General features: G+C 32.6%; 1 protein-coding gene across 1 annotated transcript in view; it reads left to right on the top strand.

Moving 5' to 3' along the window:
* COL11A1 (collagen type XI alpha 1 chain) overlaps positions 1–17,547 on the top strand; it is a 195,933-nt gene that overhangs the window by 20,666 nt on the left and 157,720 nt on the right. Inside the window, exons 3-5 of the mRNA XM_024751257.1 lie at positions 1,709–1,876; positions 6,527–6,740; positions 9,835–9,997. Coding sequence (XP_024607025.1) covers positions 1,709–1,876; positions 6,527–6,740; positions 9,835–9,997 — 545 coding nt within the window. The remainder of the gene's footprint in view (positions 1–1,708; positions 1,877–6,526; positions 6,741–9,834; positions 9,998–17,547) is intronic.

The following is a 17,547-nucleotide window of genomic DNA, read 5'->3' as shown; positions in this document are numbered from 1 at the left end:
GCATTAGCTAACAAATGGCCTTCTCTGAATATTTTTATTTTTGAATAAAATAGAAATTCAATAGAATATAGGTATATTGAGTAATATGGAGTCCTAAGTCTATTTTTATAACAATACTTACACCACATAATTCATTTATTGACTTGCTTAGTGAATTAGGCAGTTGTGGACCAGGGAATTCGAGGGTCTAAAAAATTGTTTGTCCTTTTATGTCTGGTTTATTTAATGTAGCATAATGTTTCAAAGGTTCCATGTGGTAGCATGTATCAGAACTTCATTCCTTTTTTGGTTGAATCATATTCTATTGTATGTATATTATCACATTTTGTTAATCTGTTCACATACTGATGGAAACTTGGGTTGTTTTCACCTTTTGGCTATTGTGAATAATGTTGCAATGATGTTACAGGTGCCTGTTTTAAGCCCCGACTTTCCATTTGCTTAAGTATATACCTAGGAGTGGCATTGCTTGGGTATATGGTACTTCTGTGTTTAGCACTTTGACAGATATTATCTGATTCCCATTATATGAAATTTCTAGAATAGGAAACTTCATGGAGATGGAGAGTAGATTATCAGTCACCAGAGCCAGGGCAGAGGAGGGGAATAGGGAGTTATCACCTAATGGTTAAACAGTTTCTATTTGGGGTAATGAAAGTTTTGGAAAAAGATTTTGGTAATGGTTACATAGCATTGTGAATGTAATTATGCTACTAAATTGTATACTTTAAAATGGCAACATTTATGTTGTGTATATTTTACCACAATTAGAAAATGAATAGTTTAAGAAGTATAATATACCAGAACTAATAAATTATACACTTGAAATGGGTGAAATGCATGGTATGTGAATTATATTCCAGTAAAGCTGTTTGAAACATCAAGTTTATCCAAAAGGATTATACTTGCAAAGGGAAAGTTTAAGGTTCCAAACTTATTTTATGTTGACTACTTCATGGTAGCAGGAGGTAGTTGGAATGGATTGGAATGGAAAATTTATGCTTCTGCCAATAAACGGCCCTGTGTTAGACACCCTAGGGCTACATAAAAGGGGGAAAAAATTACTTATCTCCAGGGACTTTCAATCTAAATCATAAGGCATGAAGCAGTGTACATGAAGTTACTCTGGAGGATTAAAAACAACAAATTATGCATAGACATACTTGCATGCACACTTACAAAGGCACACACAAATACACAGATATATACATATACTTTGTAAATAACTAACATAGGAAAGCACTCAAAACTAGAGCATTATATTTGTTACCTATTCTTTTAAACATCTTTTAACTTATCTTTGGGTATAAAATATGGCTTAGTAACTGCACATTTTACAATATTTATATATAACATTTATTGTGAATTTGAATCTTCAGAATCATCTTTGTTTAGATTATGAATAGTTGAAGAGTAAATCTATTATAAATTAATGGAATATATACAGATACTGGCTTTTTCAACATCTCTTTGCTTCTCTGTAATTTGATTTCTGATTTGAGATATTTTGACTTTGAGAATGTTACAGTTTATATTTTACTTGCTGCTCCACTCCTTAGCCCCCCACCTAAATGTTAGAGAAGCATGGCAAAAGATAAATAGATTTGAGGAGTAGGACTATAAACTATTTCCTCTGTTTAAAAAATACTAATTTTTATATTAGATTATTTGTTCAATTACATTTTCCTATTTTTAACTTATTTTTCAGCTGCTCCAGTTGATGTACTAAAAGCTCTAGATTTTCACAGTTCTCCAGAGGGAATATCAAAAACAATGGGCTTTTGCACAAACAGAAAGAATTCAAAAGGTTCAGATACTGCTTACAGAGTTTCAAAGCAAGCACAACTCAGTGCCCCAACAAAACAGTTATTTTCAGGTATGTTCTTTTTATTACTACGACTACTGCTGCTTTGCTAATTATTATTTTCCCTTTTTATTATGCTATATAATGCACAATTATGGGGGGATTTTTCATAATGGTTTGAAAAATACTCAGTGAATATTTTCTTTCTGTCCATGAAAACACTAAATGACCTAATAGTACTAATTATCTAGAAATCATGATAATGTAGGGAAAGGGAGTTGAGTAGTGAAAAGACAATTTCTGAGTGTCACATTTTCTAAGCAGGTAACTTGTTATGAGTACTTGCTTGCTATTGGATACATGTTGATTATTTTTTGTTACAACTTCACTAAGTTGAGTGGCCTTGCTCCTATTTAACAGAAGAAATTGAGTTTCACTGAGGCTCTCTGATTTGTCCAAATTACAGGAGGCCAATATTTAATGCAGGGTTTGTCTGTTGCCAAGGCCAATATTGTCTGTATTATCAAGTATCCCTTTTTGGTGTTTTGGGATCTTTTCAGAAACAATTTATCATTTAAATTCTTCATATTATCCTCTACTGTCTTCACCTGAAGGAATTTGAGTTCCCTATTTTCACATAAAACTGTTTTCTAACAACAGAAAAATTATAAATCAAGGTACTAAAAATTAACAAAACAAGAAAGCATATTTTTTGGGAAAGAACATTTTAAAGTATTTTTGAAAATACATTTATTTTGATAAATCATTGATTCTCCCAAAATATTTCCTGTTTTGCAATTATTTGTGGTGGACAAAAGTAACAAACTGCAAATATAAAGACTATTAATGCATAATTTTTCCGACAAACTAAAATTAAAATGGTTATTAAATCCACGAAATATTTTTCAAATCAAATGTGAAAGTTTTAAACAGTAAAAACTAAGCTGCTTTTCTATTTATTTGCACTCTAATGCAGAAATAGGAAAAGGATGGGAATTTTCAAGAGAGAAAAAAATAGATTACTGGAAATGCTGTAGAAATACTGAAGAAGTTAGTTTATAATTTTTTATATCTGGCTTATCATCTCAGGGCAGTTTTTATGCCCTCCAGTGTGATAGCTATTTTGATTATTTCTGTTGTTTTATCTTGGAAAAAGAATACAACCTATGTCTCTAGGATCTCCTTCCATGTCAGTTAACAGAATATATCAACATATCTCCCTCTTCTCAAAACATTGTGTCTTAGGTATGTGATTCTAATAATGAGTAGTTCAGATAGGAAGAGATATCTATGGTAAAGACCTCATTTTTTCCCCGTGCAAATGATTATAGGCTTATCTTCCTAGAGGATAGAGCTTCTTGTCAAATAATACTAAACGGCATTTAATAAAAATTACCAATGACGCATTCACCATTAAAAAAATCTGAACAGTGAAAATGTGAATAGTATTCTCTATAAAAAATAGTAAAAAAGATCTTTGAAAATTTATTTGGAATATTTTTTCTTCCATTACGAAAACACAAAATAGCAGCTGCTTTCCAATGAATAAAGTAAGCAGTATTATTGGAAACTTCAATATTGGAGTGGGGGTAAGAGTTTTTAGATTGTCATAATACTCTGTAGAATTAAGGTATATGTCCTCCAAAGTCCCAATTTGAGACCTTGAATTTAAATATCTGGGAGCTCTGTGCCTGTGAACTGAATAGAAGCTGTAATTTACAAATTCTTTCTGGCCTCTTTAGAACACCTGCTGTAGGACAGATGCTATGCAAGAAACTGTGTATATTGATCTTTATGTTCATAACCACCTGGAAAGGGAAATATTTAAACCCAAATTATAGATTAGGAGTTAGAAAAGTGAAGTATTTGAATATAATCACAGAACCTGTGGATGATATGAAGCTGAGAGACAGTTTGGGGTTTTTTAGACTAAAGTGGGCTTTTCCCACTATGCCAAATGACCTTCACTCCTCATTTAAAAAACCCTACCAACCACTAAGCTACATCAGAAAGAGATTTTATTTAAACAGAGACATATTCTGCATGGAAATATATTGACCACAAGTTAAAAATTAAAATCAAATAATAAAGTTATTGTGCTTTCTTCATATCGAATGTATTCATGGATGCAGTATCTGTTGAGGTTAAAAGCCCATTTTAAGAATCACTATTGAATCTGATATACTCATCGTGAATTATGATTATTGTCACATGTATAGGATTTATGTATACACACTTATTAAAGGTAGTAAAACATTTTTTTCTTTAACAGCAGTCATTTAACAGAGAGGATGCTTTATTGTTAGTTTGTATTTATAGATTTCAAAACATATTATTTAAGTTGCAAAATTCCACATTTTATCTGGATCATATATACTGATCACTACTATTTTAGATAAAATTTCACATCTTAAGTGGTTGACTTTGTATTGTTGAACTTATCTCATAGTGAATTCTCTCTGATAAATTTAGTTGGTTATGAACAACTTTGATTAGTATCTAATAGGGAGGAATCTAAGGTAGGTGTCTAGGTTATACTGTGAACATTTTGACATCAAGTCATGATTTTTTAGACAACTAAATTTTCTTTTTTAAAGGTCATAGTGTAAAGATTATAATTAAAACCTTATTGCTTAATTTTAAATTGGGAAATACTTCCGTAATTGAAAGATTTTACTCAGTGTAGTTTGAAGTTGACAATTTTCAAAAGTTGTGTTATATAAACTGGATGATTAATTAAAATTTGTTACAACTTATGTAGCCTTATATGAATATCCTATTTTCTGAAATTCCTCTTTTTCTAAATGTCTCTATGTAGATCTTATATCATAATGTTTTTGCAAAAATGAAAAAGATATTGTTTTCTCCACCTCATAATATTTCAGCATCATTTTTCAATGTATGAGATATTTGAAAATTGAGGTATTTAGGGAAAGAAGTCCTATAATTCTCAACATTTTGAGCTATTCATTTGAAGAAAAAACTTATTTGCTATGGAGCTTCCTCAATAATAAGCTGAATTACCTAGATTTTTATTTGTAGTATAAGCAGCTAAAAGGTGTTTTTGTTAATTGATGTGTTTTATTACCTTTCAATTTTATACACATGATTATTTTTCTCTATTGATTTTCATGAATATAAAATTGGATATATCTGTGACACAAATCTAATCAAACAAAACTTTCTCTCTCTCTCTCTTCCTTTCTCTCTCTCTATATATTATATCTTTTTTTTTTTCTGCCATGAAAGCAAGGCTTTTATGATATATTTGTGATATAGTGAAGTTGTATTATTGGTAAGTTATTTTAAAAATTAAAATTGAGAATTTTAAATAAACACTTTTTAGTTTGGAGATATCTATCTAGATTCTAGATAGATAGATTAGAACCAAATAGTTAACATTAATTGGCTGTTTTTTTTGTGACATATTCTTATTTACTTTCCACAACATTTTAAATAATTTCCACTTCATAAGACATCTTTCCACGACATTAAGTGTCTGCATAGATTTCCACTATATAAATGTTTCGTATTTTATTTATCCAGTCCCAACCATTGCAGGTGACTTTAACATTTTATCATTATTCATAGTGTTCTGATGAATTGACTTAACAAAATATCTTTACATATAAGCATCCCTATCACCTCTGTAAATTCTTAGAAGTAAAATTGCTAGTCTCCTACAGTTTTTTGAATTTGAATCCATGGCAGTCATATTCATTTATTTTTATTATTTTATACTACTATACATAATAGAATATGGAATGAATGGACTGAATATGGAATCTCTTGGTGTTGGCCCAGATATCATTGATTACATATGCACATATACACCAGTTTTGCATATGGAAAACTTTTTAATTTCAATAATCTCATCCTTCAGATAACAATGCCTGCTTTACTTTTGTCCCAGGGTAGTAAAAAGATTAAATAAGATATATATGTAAAACTATTTTTGAAAAATAGAACCCACAATTTTATATGCAGTGTTTTTATAAAAAAATATACAATAGTCATTGCTAAACTACCTGAGATATACTTGTGGTAACCATTTAATTTATATATTTATTTAATAAATGCTTACTAAGAACTTATGTAGATATGGCCCAATGCTGGATATTTGGGATATGATGATGAGAGGGAAAAGAAAAAAAAAAAAATTCCTTCTTGAATTTAGAATCAAATTAACCAAGTATTTAAAAGTTCTGACTTACAATGACATAAGCTTTTTATTAGTGAAACTTCATTGTATGTTAGGAAAAACTGCTCAGAAACGCTTTAGCTTTTGAAGAGATGACTAAAAGTGTACCTTCATAGGTTGTGTCCTTCCAATGCCACTTTAAAGAGAGGATAGATGGCCACAGATTAGATAAGGGCAGAAAATACAAATCTTACACCAGAATTTCTACTTAAGTGTTTTAAAAGTGCTTATTGTGTGTTTGATATTGAACTGACAGTATGATCTTGTTTCCTAACCATGAATTCAATTTTACATAATACTTGCGCTTTAAATGAGTGGTGGTAAAGTTTGAATACAGCTTCAACAATTGTTTCAGACAAAGATTAATAGAATCCCTTCTCCATTGGTTTTTAAATCTGTATTGTTATTACTGTTTGAACTTTGGTTACTTGTTAAGGCCACTTAGTAAGCTCAAAAAGAATAAGGTGATCAAGGAATAATTTGGAAATTTAGAATTTTTGACTCTGGCATTTTCTTCCCAGGAGGAACTTTTCCAGAGGATTTTTCAATATTATTTACAGTAAAACCCAAAAAAGGAATTCAGTCTTTCCTTTTATCTATATATAATGAGCATGGTATTCAGCAAATTGGTGTGGAGGTTGGGAGATCACCTGTTTTCCTGTATGAAGACCACACTGGGAAACCTGCCCCAGAAGACTACCCCCTCTTTAGAACTGTTAACATCGCAGATGGAAAGTAAGTAGCACAATAATCCAATGTTTCAGCTGTGTTGAAAACAATTCTTTCATTTGATCATTCAACAAATATTTATAAAGTGTGATGCAGGTTTTCTAGGGAGTGGTGATATAGAAATGAACAAAACAATAAAACACCTAATCATACATAGTTTACAGTCTGGGTAGACACATAATGAACAATAAAAACTTACTAATAAATAGTTTATCAGGTGGTGATAAGTGAGAGAGAGAGAGAAATATAGCAGTGAAGAGAATAGGGAATGATGGTGGAGAGTGCAGTTTTAAGGAGTGAGGTCAGGGATAGTCTCACTAAGAAGGTGACATGTGAAGGAGGCTGGGTGCATGCCATGCTGATAATTAAAAGCATACTATTCCAGATGGAGGAAAAGCAAATACACAACCTCTGATTCTGGGTGTGGCTGATTTGGTCTAAGCAACATCAAGGATGCTAGTGTGGCAGAAACAGTGTGGGATGATGAGGATGGAGAATCAGTGGGAGGCCAAATGGTATAACACATTGTAGGTGATTGTAAACACTTTGGATTTTATTCTAAGTGAAATTGAAAGTCACTGTAGACTTTTTGAGCTGAAGAATGGCCTGATTTGACTTCCTTTACCAATCATGTTAATATTGACAATCATAGGAAACTTTATATAGCATCGATATGTGCTATGTACTGTTCTGAACACTTTATACACAGTCAACTCATTTAATTTTTCACGACTCTTGGAAGAAAATAATATTAATAAACCCATTTTACAGATAAGGGAAGTGAGGCACTGGGAGTTTAAGTAACATATATTTGAAAAGTGGCAGAGATAGGGTTTGAACTCAGGTAGTTGCACTTTCCAGTAACAACCACACTCTTCTCCAAATCATGCTGAATTCTGAATTCTGTGTTGTGAATATTGCCTATCACTTAGGGAGCAGCTAAAGACAAATAAATGTTTATTAAATTTACTCGGTATTTTATTGCTGAATTCAGACTACTAAAAAAATATTTATCGGAAATATGACATTTGGTTGTAGACATAAGAAAGAAATAGCTGTTCAGGTGGAAAAAAGATTCACACTCAGATTATCATTGTCAGGACCATGGAAAAATCTTCATCTCTGTGCAGGGAAAACTGGGCTTTCATGAGTAATTTACATCATTATCCTTAATAATTCATATGAAAAGTGATGATAGTTCTATGAATGAAAATACATCAGGGGCAGGAATGTAGAGTGTACTGTTTTAGACAGAGCAGTCCTCATTGGCATAGTTGCATTGAGCAAAGACATATTGGAAGTGAGAGAGTGGGCATGTGGGGATATAGAGGAGAACACTCCCTGCAGAGTGAAGAATATGTGAAAGGAACAAGAAAGAGGCAGCGGTAGCTGGGATACTGGGAATCAGAAAGCAAACATTTGGACATGAGATCAGAGACTGACAGGGCGAGGCAAAGTAAGGACTTCAGTTTTTATTGAGAGTATTATATTAGTTTTTAGCAAGACAGAAACTTGATCTGACTTATTTTTTTAAATGGTCACTCTGGTTGCATCAGAGTAGAAGCAGGGACCAGTTAGGAGTCTAGGTGAGAGGCATGGGTACTTGGACAAAGTTGTGAGCCTTTGAATTCTGTGTATACTGTGAATATAGGATTGACAGATTTTCTGATGATATGAATGTGTAGTATGAGAGAAAAAGAATAATTAAGAATGACTCCAAAACTTAGGGTTAATTTAATATTTTGAATATTATATGTGATACCATGATTATGACATTATTATCAGAGCTTAAATTAATTCAACAAAAATATCAAGTTTAGAGTCCTAATCAGCTTTCAACAATTGAAAGAATTCATTTTTATTTTCTGTTAATGAAAAGCACATACCCACAATAGTAGAGATGGTTTAATTTAAGACACAGGCTTCTTGGCAGAAACATGTGTAAATTTTACTCTCACAGTATTAAGTGCCTCCTCATATAAATCTTTGCTCAAGTCAAACCAAGCAGATGCCTATGCTAGTTGAAAGTGCTACGGAAAGACCAAAGATTAAGTGTACATGGAAATATACTTGGTCCTCATCAGTAGCCATGCCAAGTCACATGAAACAGATATTTTAGAAAGCCTCCTGCAACTTTTTGGGTACTTTATTTTATGGACCTAGTCCTAGAAACTTCTGGAATATTAATTTAGCACTTTTCGTTTGGAAAAAAAATAGAGTGGCTTGCAAAATCCAAGTGCGTTCCACTTAGTTGTTTATGTTAGCACCAGATACTGTTAATAAAACCCACCATTTTACAGTATGATTAGGGTATTTATGTTTCCAAAGGGCTGGCCACGTCTCCCCCCAGGTCTGTCATCACTGCCCTGAATTAGCTAGAGCAGTAGCTTCAGAGTGAATTGAGACTCACTCCACACATGCGTTGACTATGCTTTCTTTCAATGTCCCCACTTCCTGCCAACCCTGGAAAGAAGGAGAGATATTGTGTCTCAGTCTTGGATCCTGCCCACAGTAGTGATCTATAACTGTCTTGAAATTGAAGTGGAAAAAGAAAATGAAAGCACTTGAAATAAATGTGCCTAAAGACAGAGAAGCACATTGTGTCTTACAATTAGAACGTTCAGTTGTTCCAGATGGAGCGTTCATTCAATTAGCAGACATACCCTTTTACAGTCTATCTCAGGGGATCTCTCCAGCAGAATTTTTTAAAGTGGAATTCCATTTTGGAAGAAAGCATTTACGTACATAGAAACTATTAATTACTCCATATCCCGCCCCTAATCTCTATCAAATACCGTCATCAGGACATGGTGAGATTAAGCTTTTGTTACAACACAAAGTGAAGCAAAGGATGGTCACTTTCTTATCAACATAGACAGCCAATCCTGCTGTGCATCTTACAGTGCTGGTGTGTCTTTTTGAGTACCTAGCACTGTTCTGGGTTAATAGTAAGTAGTCACCGGTTAACTGATTAATAAATGAGCCTACATTTTGTATACTTTCAGATTATGTGTATAATTTAAAATACATTGTATTTTAATGTGAATAATGGTTTGGCAACGTCTTTGGAACTTACAAAAGAATTACTTGGCTTTTTAAGGTGGCACCGGGTAGCAATCAGCGTGGAGAAGAAAACTGTGACAATGATTGTTGATTGTAAGATGAAAACCACAAAACCACTTGACAGAAGTGAGAGAGCAATCGTTGACACCAGTGGAATTACAGTTTTTGGAACAAGAATTTTGGATGAAGAAGTTTTTGAGGTAAATCAAACTTTATTTTAAGCTGAATATTATTAAATCAGATGAACTGAGTTAACAGTAACAATCAATATATGCTATAAAGCAAAGTTGTAAACTCTAAAGGGTGACCTACTTTCTTCCCCCGTGGGTGTAGCAGTGATGTTTTCTATTGTTCAGTAAGAGAATGAGTAGACAATGGTGACTGTAACGCCTGGGAAACTTTAACAGAGATTGGTTGATTTAAACACAGGCATTCTATTCTCCTGGGAAGAGCAAATGACTTTCCTCTTAGTACTTTGTATTTTTTTCTTTGGAGAAAAGAACATTTTCTTCACTTCCTCCTCTCAGATATTAATTTAATGAAATGTACAAGTCTGATATTTTGCCTTTCTCTGTTCTTTGTGAATGTTTCTGAGGTAAAATAGAGATACTGCAAAAGATGACCTGTAATTTTTAAAAATCACTATTTTAATAATGTGAAGGTCATGGTAAAAAGCTCCTTTCCAATTATAATTTGCCAGTTATGATAATCACATTCTTTCTTTTAATTCTTCAATCATTGGAAACTCTTGCTTTAATTTTCATTTAGTCAATCATTAACAGAACAAACAGACCAGACCCCATAAAGGGATGCACTCCTGAGATATTAGTCATTACTGAGATGATTGTTTTTATATAATTTCTGAATAATTTATTTTTCAAAGTGTAACAAAGTAAAGCTGTGTAATATATTATGGATTAATAGATAAGTTTTACATGGAAGATTTTCTGTATTCTGTTGAAATGTGTGTGTATATATATATTTATATACACACACACAGATATGTACACATAGAGATGTACACACACACACACACACACACACACAGTATGTATTTTCAAAAAAAGCAATGTAAATTCAGAGGGTCAGTAGAATATTGTGTCCCTGTACTTAGTTATATAATCTATGGCATAATTTTAAATATAATTAATATTTGTGACATTTTCAGATTATTTGGGATTCTTTTTGTTTTTGAGTTTCTGCATTAGTATGTACCTAAGCCTTTGACTCTAAACAAAATGTTTTAACACATCATATCATACTAAATTAATGACAGACTGATTCAGGCAATGTATAATAATATAGTCTCAGATCTCTGATATCAGGCATTGATTGCACACAACTGATAAATCAGTATTTATTTATTAGATGAATGAATATTATAAACAAATTAAATTTTAGGCTTACAAAGTTCTATTTTAAAATTAAACTCTTCATGAACATCAGTTTCACAAACTAAACTTATTTTTGTAATATCCAAATCCTTATTTTCCTGGAACATAAATGAGTAATATGGAAGAAATATATCAGTGGATGGTTTCATTTCATACATTAGTTTAATCTATTGCTGTACGTATTCACAGAGCCCATGGAAGTTAAACAACAGAAATTAAAAGTAGAATTTTTTTGTCATAAGTGATTAGAACATATAAAGAGGAAATATAGAAGAGAAAATATACAAATTAATATTAATTAATTAATCCTCAAAATTTACTGGCCCTGAAATATAATATTTGATGTATGTACATGTTGATTAGATTTTTTTCATACAGTTTCGTAGCATTGAGACTTCTATTTTTACCTGAACTTACTTCTAGGTGAATATCATTTAATTTTTATTTTTTACTCCACTCCAACACACATACCAAACCAGACTATACTCCACCTTCTTTCCCATATACTACGCTCGGGCTCACTGGGGTCCAGTTCAGAGTTTTCAAGTATATTTACAGACTATCACAGTAAGTTCTTTTTTCAAAATAAATAAGTGAACCTGATGGTTGCATATTAAAAAATATGTAATAAATTCCTCTGTGTTTCAGAGGCTGATTATGGTATCAACAACTAAAACATGTAAACATGATTTCCTTAAAATATTTCCATGTTTTCTTTTTTTTACATCTTTGCTGGAGCACAACTGCCCTACAATGGTGTGTTACCTTCTGCTTTACAACAAAGTGAATCAGCCATACATACACACACATCCCCATATCTCTTTCCTCCTGCATCTCCCTCCCTCCCACCCTCCCCATCCCACCCCTCGAGGTAGTCACAAAGCACCAAGCTGATCTCCCTGTGCCATGTGGCTGCCCCCCACCAGCTATCGATTCTACACCTGGTAGGTTATATATGTCCATGCCACTCTCTCACTTTGTCCCAGCTTACCCTTCCCCCTCCCCATGTCTTCAAGTCCATTCTCTACTAGGTCTGCGTCCTTATTCCCGTCCTGCCCCTAGGTTCTTCATAACCATTTTTTTTTTTTTTTAGATTCCATATATATGTGTTAGCATACAGTATTTGTTTTTCTCTTTCTGACTTACTTCACTCTGTATGACAGACTCTAGGTCCATCCACCTCACTACAAATAACTCAATTTCATTTCTTTTTATGGCTGAGTAATATTCCATTGTATATATGTGCCACATCTTCTTTATCCATTCATCTGTCGATTCCATGTGTTTTCAACCACTGCTAACCCAAATACCTCTAGCCAAGAGGCATCTAGTAAATAACCAAAGACAAAGGTACTGGAAGCAAAGATTATTATTATTCTCTTTGATTAATTCTTAACTTTCTAATATATAAACTATATTCTAAATCTTGAAGTAACTTCAGCTGTTTATTTCGAAAACGTCTATTAAACCACTAGAAAAATAATCTTTAAAAGACTCATTAATGAAACCTTTAGTGAGTATGACAGTGGGTAGCAAAAATAAGTTTATTAAGCTGCTTCACATCTTGGAGTTTCATGAAAACCTCTGGAACTTTAAATATAACATTTATTTTATATGAAGTGCAGTTAGTTTTAAAAAAGCAAATGCAGAACCTTCACTTTTAGGTTTACTATCTTTGATCAATTAAATAGGGAAACTATTTTTACTTAATAAAATATTGGGAAGGCTTTAGAATAAGAATGTTTGAATTGGATGAAAATTTGTATTTATCTAATCCACATATCAGAATAGTCATCATACATAAATTCAGGTCTTACTTCCTAAAGTGTATTATTGTATGGCTATATAAAATTTTAAAAACAATGTAGTCTTCTCCACTTGATAAAATGCTATGAAGAAAGTAAATGATTCAGACACACAGATTTTTAAATCGGAATAAAATTTTCTGACTCCTTTTGTGAAATTAGTTCATCTTATCTGAATATGTTTTTAATGTATCTTTCCCTAAAATTTACTCAAATATTTTTCCTTTCATTTTGGTTTGTGTTATGGTACCTATCTAGATTTTTGAATCTTTGCAACTAAATGTTTAAAAATCGAACTAAATATGGCAGGAGATAGGAATGGTACCATGTTTGCATTATTTTAGTGTATGATAAACAGTTGTAGTGATGAAGATGACATAAAAACACCAGTGATTTATTAATCTGAAAACTGGAAATATTACTTCTTTGGAAATAGTATCATTCCACTTTAGATGAAAATTTGTTTAGTGTATCTAATTTTGTCTGTATGCGACCCTACATTTATGCAATGGTAATGTTAATGGCAATAAATGCTAAAAATGTCCATATTTGAATTGCAATCTGAAGAGTTTAAAAAATTCATCAATAAACAGATGAAAGCAAAACTGGAAATATTTTAAAAAGTATGATGAAGTGGGCTTCCCTGGTGGTGCAGTGGTTGAGAGCCCGCCTGCCGATGCAGAGGATATGGGTTCGTGTCCCGGTCCGGGAGGATCCCACATGCCGCGGAGCGGCTAGGCCCGTGAGCCATGGCCGCTGGGCCTGCGCGTCCGGAGCCTGTGCTCTGTGGCAGGAGAGGCCGCAGGGGTGAGAGGCCCGCGTACCACAAAAAAAAAAAAAAAAAAAAAGTATGATGAAGTTAGTTTATATGAAAATGTCAAAATGAATATATAGGCCCATAATTCAGATTATATAATTTCAGCATAGCAGAGTGAATCTAAGAATTGATCCTGGAATGAGAAAAATCTGATTTTGAATGCCGGTACCTAGCTTAATTATGTTTGTCTGTGCAATAAATTTTGCTGGTTTTAATTTCTCAGTCTTCAGATGGGAATAGTAATATAATCTCTCTCAAGTATTTATAAAAAATTGAATTTATGTATATAAAGTGCTTAAAATACTAGTATTTCATTTATATATATGGTTATATGTTATGTGTTAATTTACTTATGCACTAATATGTAGTTTTCTTCATTATTATAACTTCTTTTTTATCTTACAACTCTGACTTTTTAAATATTCTTATACATTTTGATACGAGTGAGCAACAATGATCCATATATCACAAGTCCTTAGTGGTCTGACTTGTAAACGAAGTGCTTCTTTCTAGGCTACTGCTTGTTTACAAGGTACCCTGTGGGAATTAGATAAATTTGCCCTTTCTAGACAGAGGTAGCACCTGGATATGGACCTTAGTGAGTGGAACATGGTCTGAGGGGATGAATATTTTCATGCAGGCACAAAATATCCAACCAACCGTAGTCGACAGCCTTGGTTTGTTCTAGTTTAATAATACACTTCAAAAATGTGAAGTAAAGCTAAATTAGAAGAAGAGCCACACGGTCTATATTGATTATTAATAAAATTACTTTTGGAGTCTTATAAAGAGGACATTTTTTTTACTAAATATCAAGTTGTAGCCATTATAACTCCAGTTTTCAAAGCATTGCTATTTCCATCTTATTTTTCTTTTTTAATGAATTAAAGTGGGTTATTCCAAGTCTTTTATATTTTTAACAATTATCTATCTTTGGGCATATTGTTTCTTTCTTTTGAAGCAATAAGAAAAATATGATGGAAATTTGAGTGGAAAAGCTTGTTGATGAAATTTTTCATTTTTTTCAAACTTCTCAGAAGAGATTTTTGCATTCAATTTTCTTTGGAGAAATTAATGAATAATAATTTATAGAAGCTATACTATTTCAGTAGTTCTTCAAGGCCTGAAAACTTACCTTAAAGTAATAATAGCCATCTCAAATATTTTGTTAAGAATTTGATTACTGACTTGTGATGTCCATGTGTCTTTTTACTGCATATATTTTCCAAGGTACATACTTAAAAAAAAAAAATTGTGTGCTAGTAGACATAGTTTTTGTATAGAACAGCGTGATAGAATGCAGGTAGCTTTCCCATTTACCTACCTTTCCCAGTCTAGATGCATTTAGGTCATAGTCCTTGAGACTTTTTTCTCTATTTATCAAGGTATAATTGAAGTACAATAAGTTGCAAACATCAAAAGTGTACCATTTAATCAGTTGCGGCATATGTATATACCTCTGAAATCAACATCATAATCAAGAAAATAAACATTGCCATCACACCCAGAGGAAGTGTCCTCCTGCATTTTTATGATCCATCTCTTCTCCCACCCTAACCCCAGGCAATCACTAATTTGCTTTTTATCACTATAGCTTATTTGTTCTAGAATTTTTATAAATGGAATTGTGTTGAATGCACTCTTTAGCTTGGCTTTTTTTCTGTCAGCATACCATTTTTGAGATTTATCCATGTCTTCATATGTATCTTTATTTTGCTTATTTTTCTGAACAGTATTCCAATGTATGAATAAACCACAATTTCTTCATCCACCTATTCTGTTAGAAGGCATTTGGATTATTTCCAGATTTTGGCTACTGCATATAAAGCTCCTGTGAACAATCATGTATAAATTTCGTGTTGGCGTTTATTTTTATACCTAGCAGTGGAATGCTTGAGTTATTTGGCAGGTGCATGTTTAACTTAAGTAAAAAAAAAAAAACAACTGAACTGTCAAATTGTGTTCCAAAGTGACATTAATCATTTTACACTCCTTCCAGCAGTGAAAGAGAGTTCCACTTATTCTGCATCCTTGTCAACCCTTTATCTGGTCAGTCCTTTAAATTTTAGCCATTCTAAGTGGTTATGTACTAGTGTTTCATTGTGGGTTTAACTGGCATTTCCCTGATGGCAGATGATGATAAGCATATTTTCAGGTTCTTATTGGCCATTTATGCATCTTCTTTTGTGAGGTGTTTTGCCCATTAAAAAAAATGTCTGCTATATTCTGATTATGACATTTTAAGAGTTCTTTATGTACCATGCATACACTTTAAAAAAATAATTAATTGATTAATATATTTATTTTTGGCTGCGTTGGGTCTTTGTTGCTCTCTAGTTTCAGTGCACGGGCGTCTCATTGCTGTGGCTTCTTTTGTAGCAGCATGGGCTCTAGGTGCACAGGCTTCGGTAGTTGTGGCACATGGGCTCAGTAGTTGTAGCTCACAGGCTCTAGAGCTCAGGCTAAGTAGCTGTGACACACAGGTTTAGTTGCTCCACGGCATGTGAGATCTTCCTGGATCAGGGCTCGAACACGTGTCCCCTGCATTGGCAGGCAGATTCTTAACCACTGCACCACCAGGGAAGTCCCATGCATGCACTTGGACCGGTATGTGCAAATAATTTTTCCAGCATGTGGCTTGCCTTTTTATTTTCTTAATGATGTCTTTCAAAGTGTGAATACTTTTCATTTTGATAAAGTGCAGTTTATCAATTTTGTTTTTCATGTTTTATACTTTTTGTGTTCTAAGAAACCTTTACCTACACCAAAATCACAAGATCTCCTGCTATTAGACATGTTGAAGTTTTACGTTTTACACATAGGTCATGCCTCATTTTGAGTTAATATTTGTGTATGGCATGAGGTAAATGTCAGCACTGATTGTTTTTACATAAGGATATCCACTTCATCTAGCATCCTTTATTAAAAAAATGTTTCCTTTTATTCAATGGATTATCTTGGTTTCTGTGTTAGAAATCAGTTGACTACATATGAGTAAAACTCTTACTGAACTCTCAACTATCCCATTCCATTGATTTATTTGTCTCTCTTTTCACTGATACCAAATCATCTTGATTACAGTAATTTTATAGGATGTTGGAAATCAGGTGAGGTAACTGCTCCAACTTTTACTCTTTGTAAACATTGCTTTATTTAATTTAGGTTATCTGCACTCTGCATAAGTTTTAGAATAAGCTTGTCAACTTCTAAAATAAAATTAAGGTTTTAATTGGGATTGCATTTAAGCGATAGAGCAAAATGAAGAGAATTGATATTTTAACAAACATTGAGTTTTCCGTTTTCTGAGCGTGGTGTGACTTTTCATTAATTTTGGTCTTTAATTCCACTCACAATGTTTCCTAGTTTTCAGTGTAGACATTGTGGACATCTTTTATTCATTTTGTTCTTAGGCTGTTTTTATTTTTATTTTGTTGATGCTATAGTAAATAAAATCATTTTTAATTTTATCTTTCAATATCTTGTTGCTATTATATAAAAACACAATAGGTTTTAAAAATATTAACATTGTATCCTCCAAACTTGTTAGATTCATTTTAATAAATGAGTTAGTTCAGGTATTTTTTAAATGCAAATAATCATGCAATCTGCAAACAGGGACCTTTCACTACTTTCTATTTTTACACCTTTTATTTATTTTTCCTATGGCAATGGATAGGACCTCCACCAAAATGTTGAATGGAAGTGATGAAACAGGCATTCTTATTTTTTGTTTT

Source organism: Neophocaena asiaeorientalis, unplaced genomic scaffold, assembly GCF_003031525.2.
Source record: "Neophocaena asiaeorientalis asiaeorientalis breed wild unplaced genomic scaffold, Neophocaena_asiaeorientalis_V1.1 scaffold147, whole genome shotgun sequence".
Taxonomy (NCBI): Eukaryota; Metazoa; Chordata; class Mammalia; order Artiodactyla; family Phocoenidae; genus Neophocaena; species Neophocaena asiaeorientalis.
This window is presented reverse-complemented; position numbering and strand designations above follow the sequence as displayed.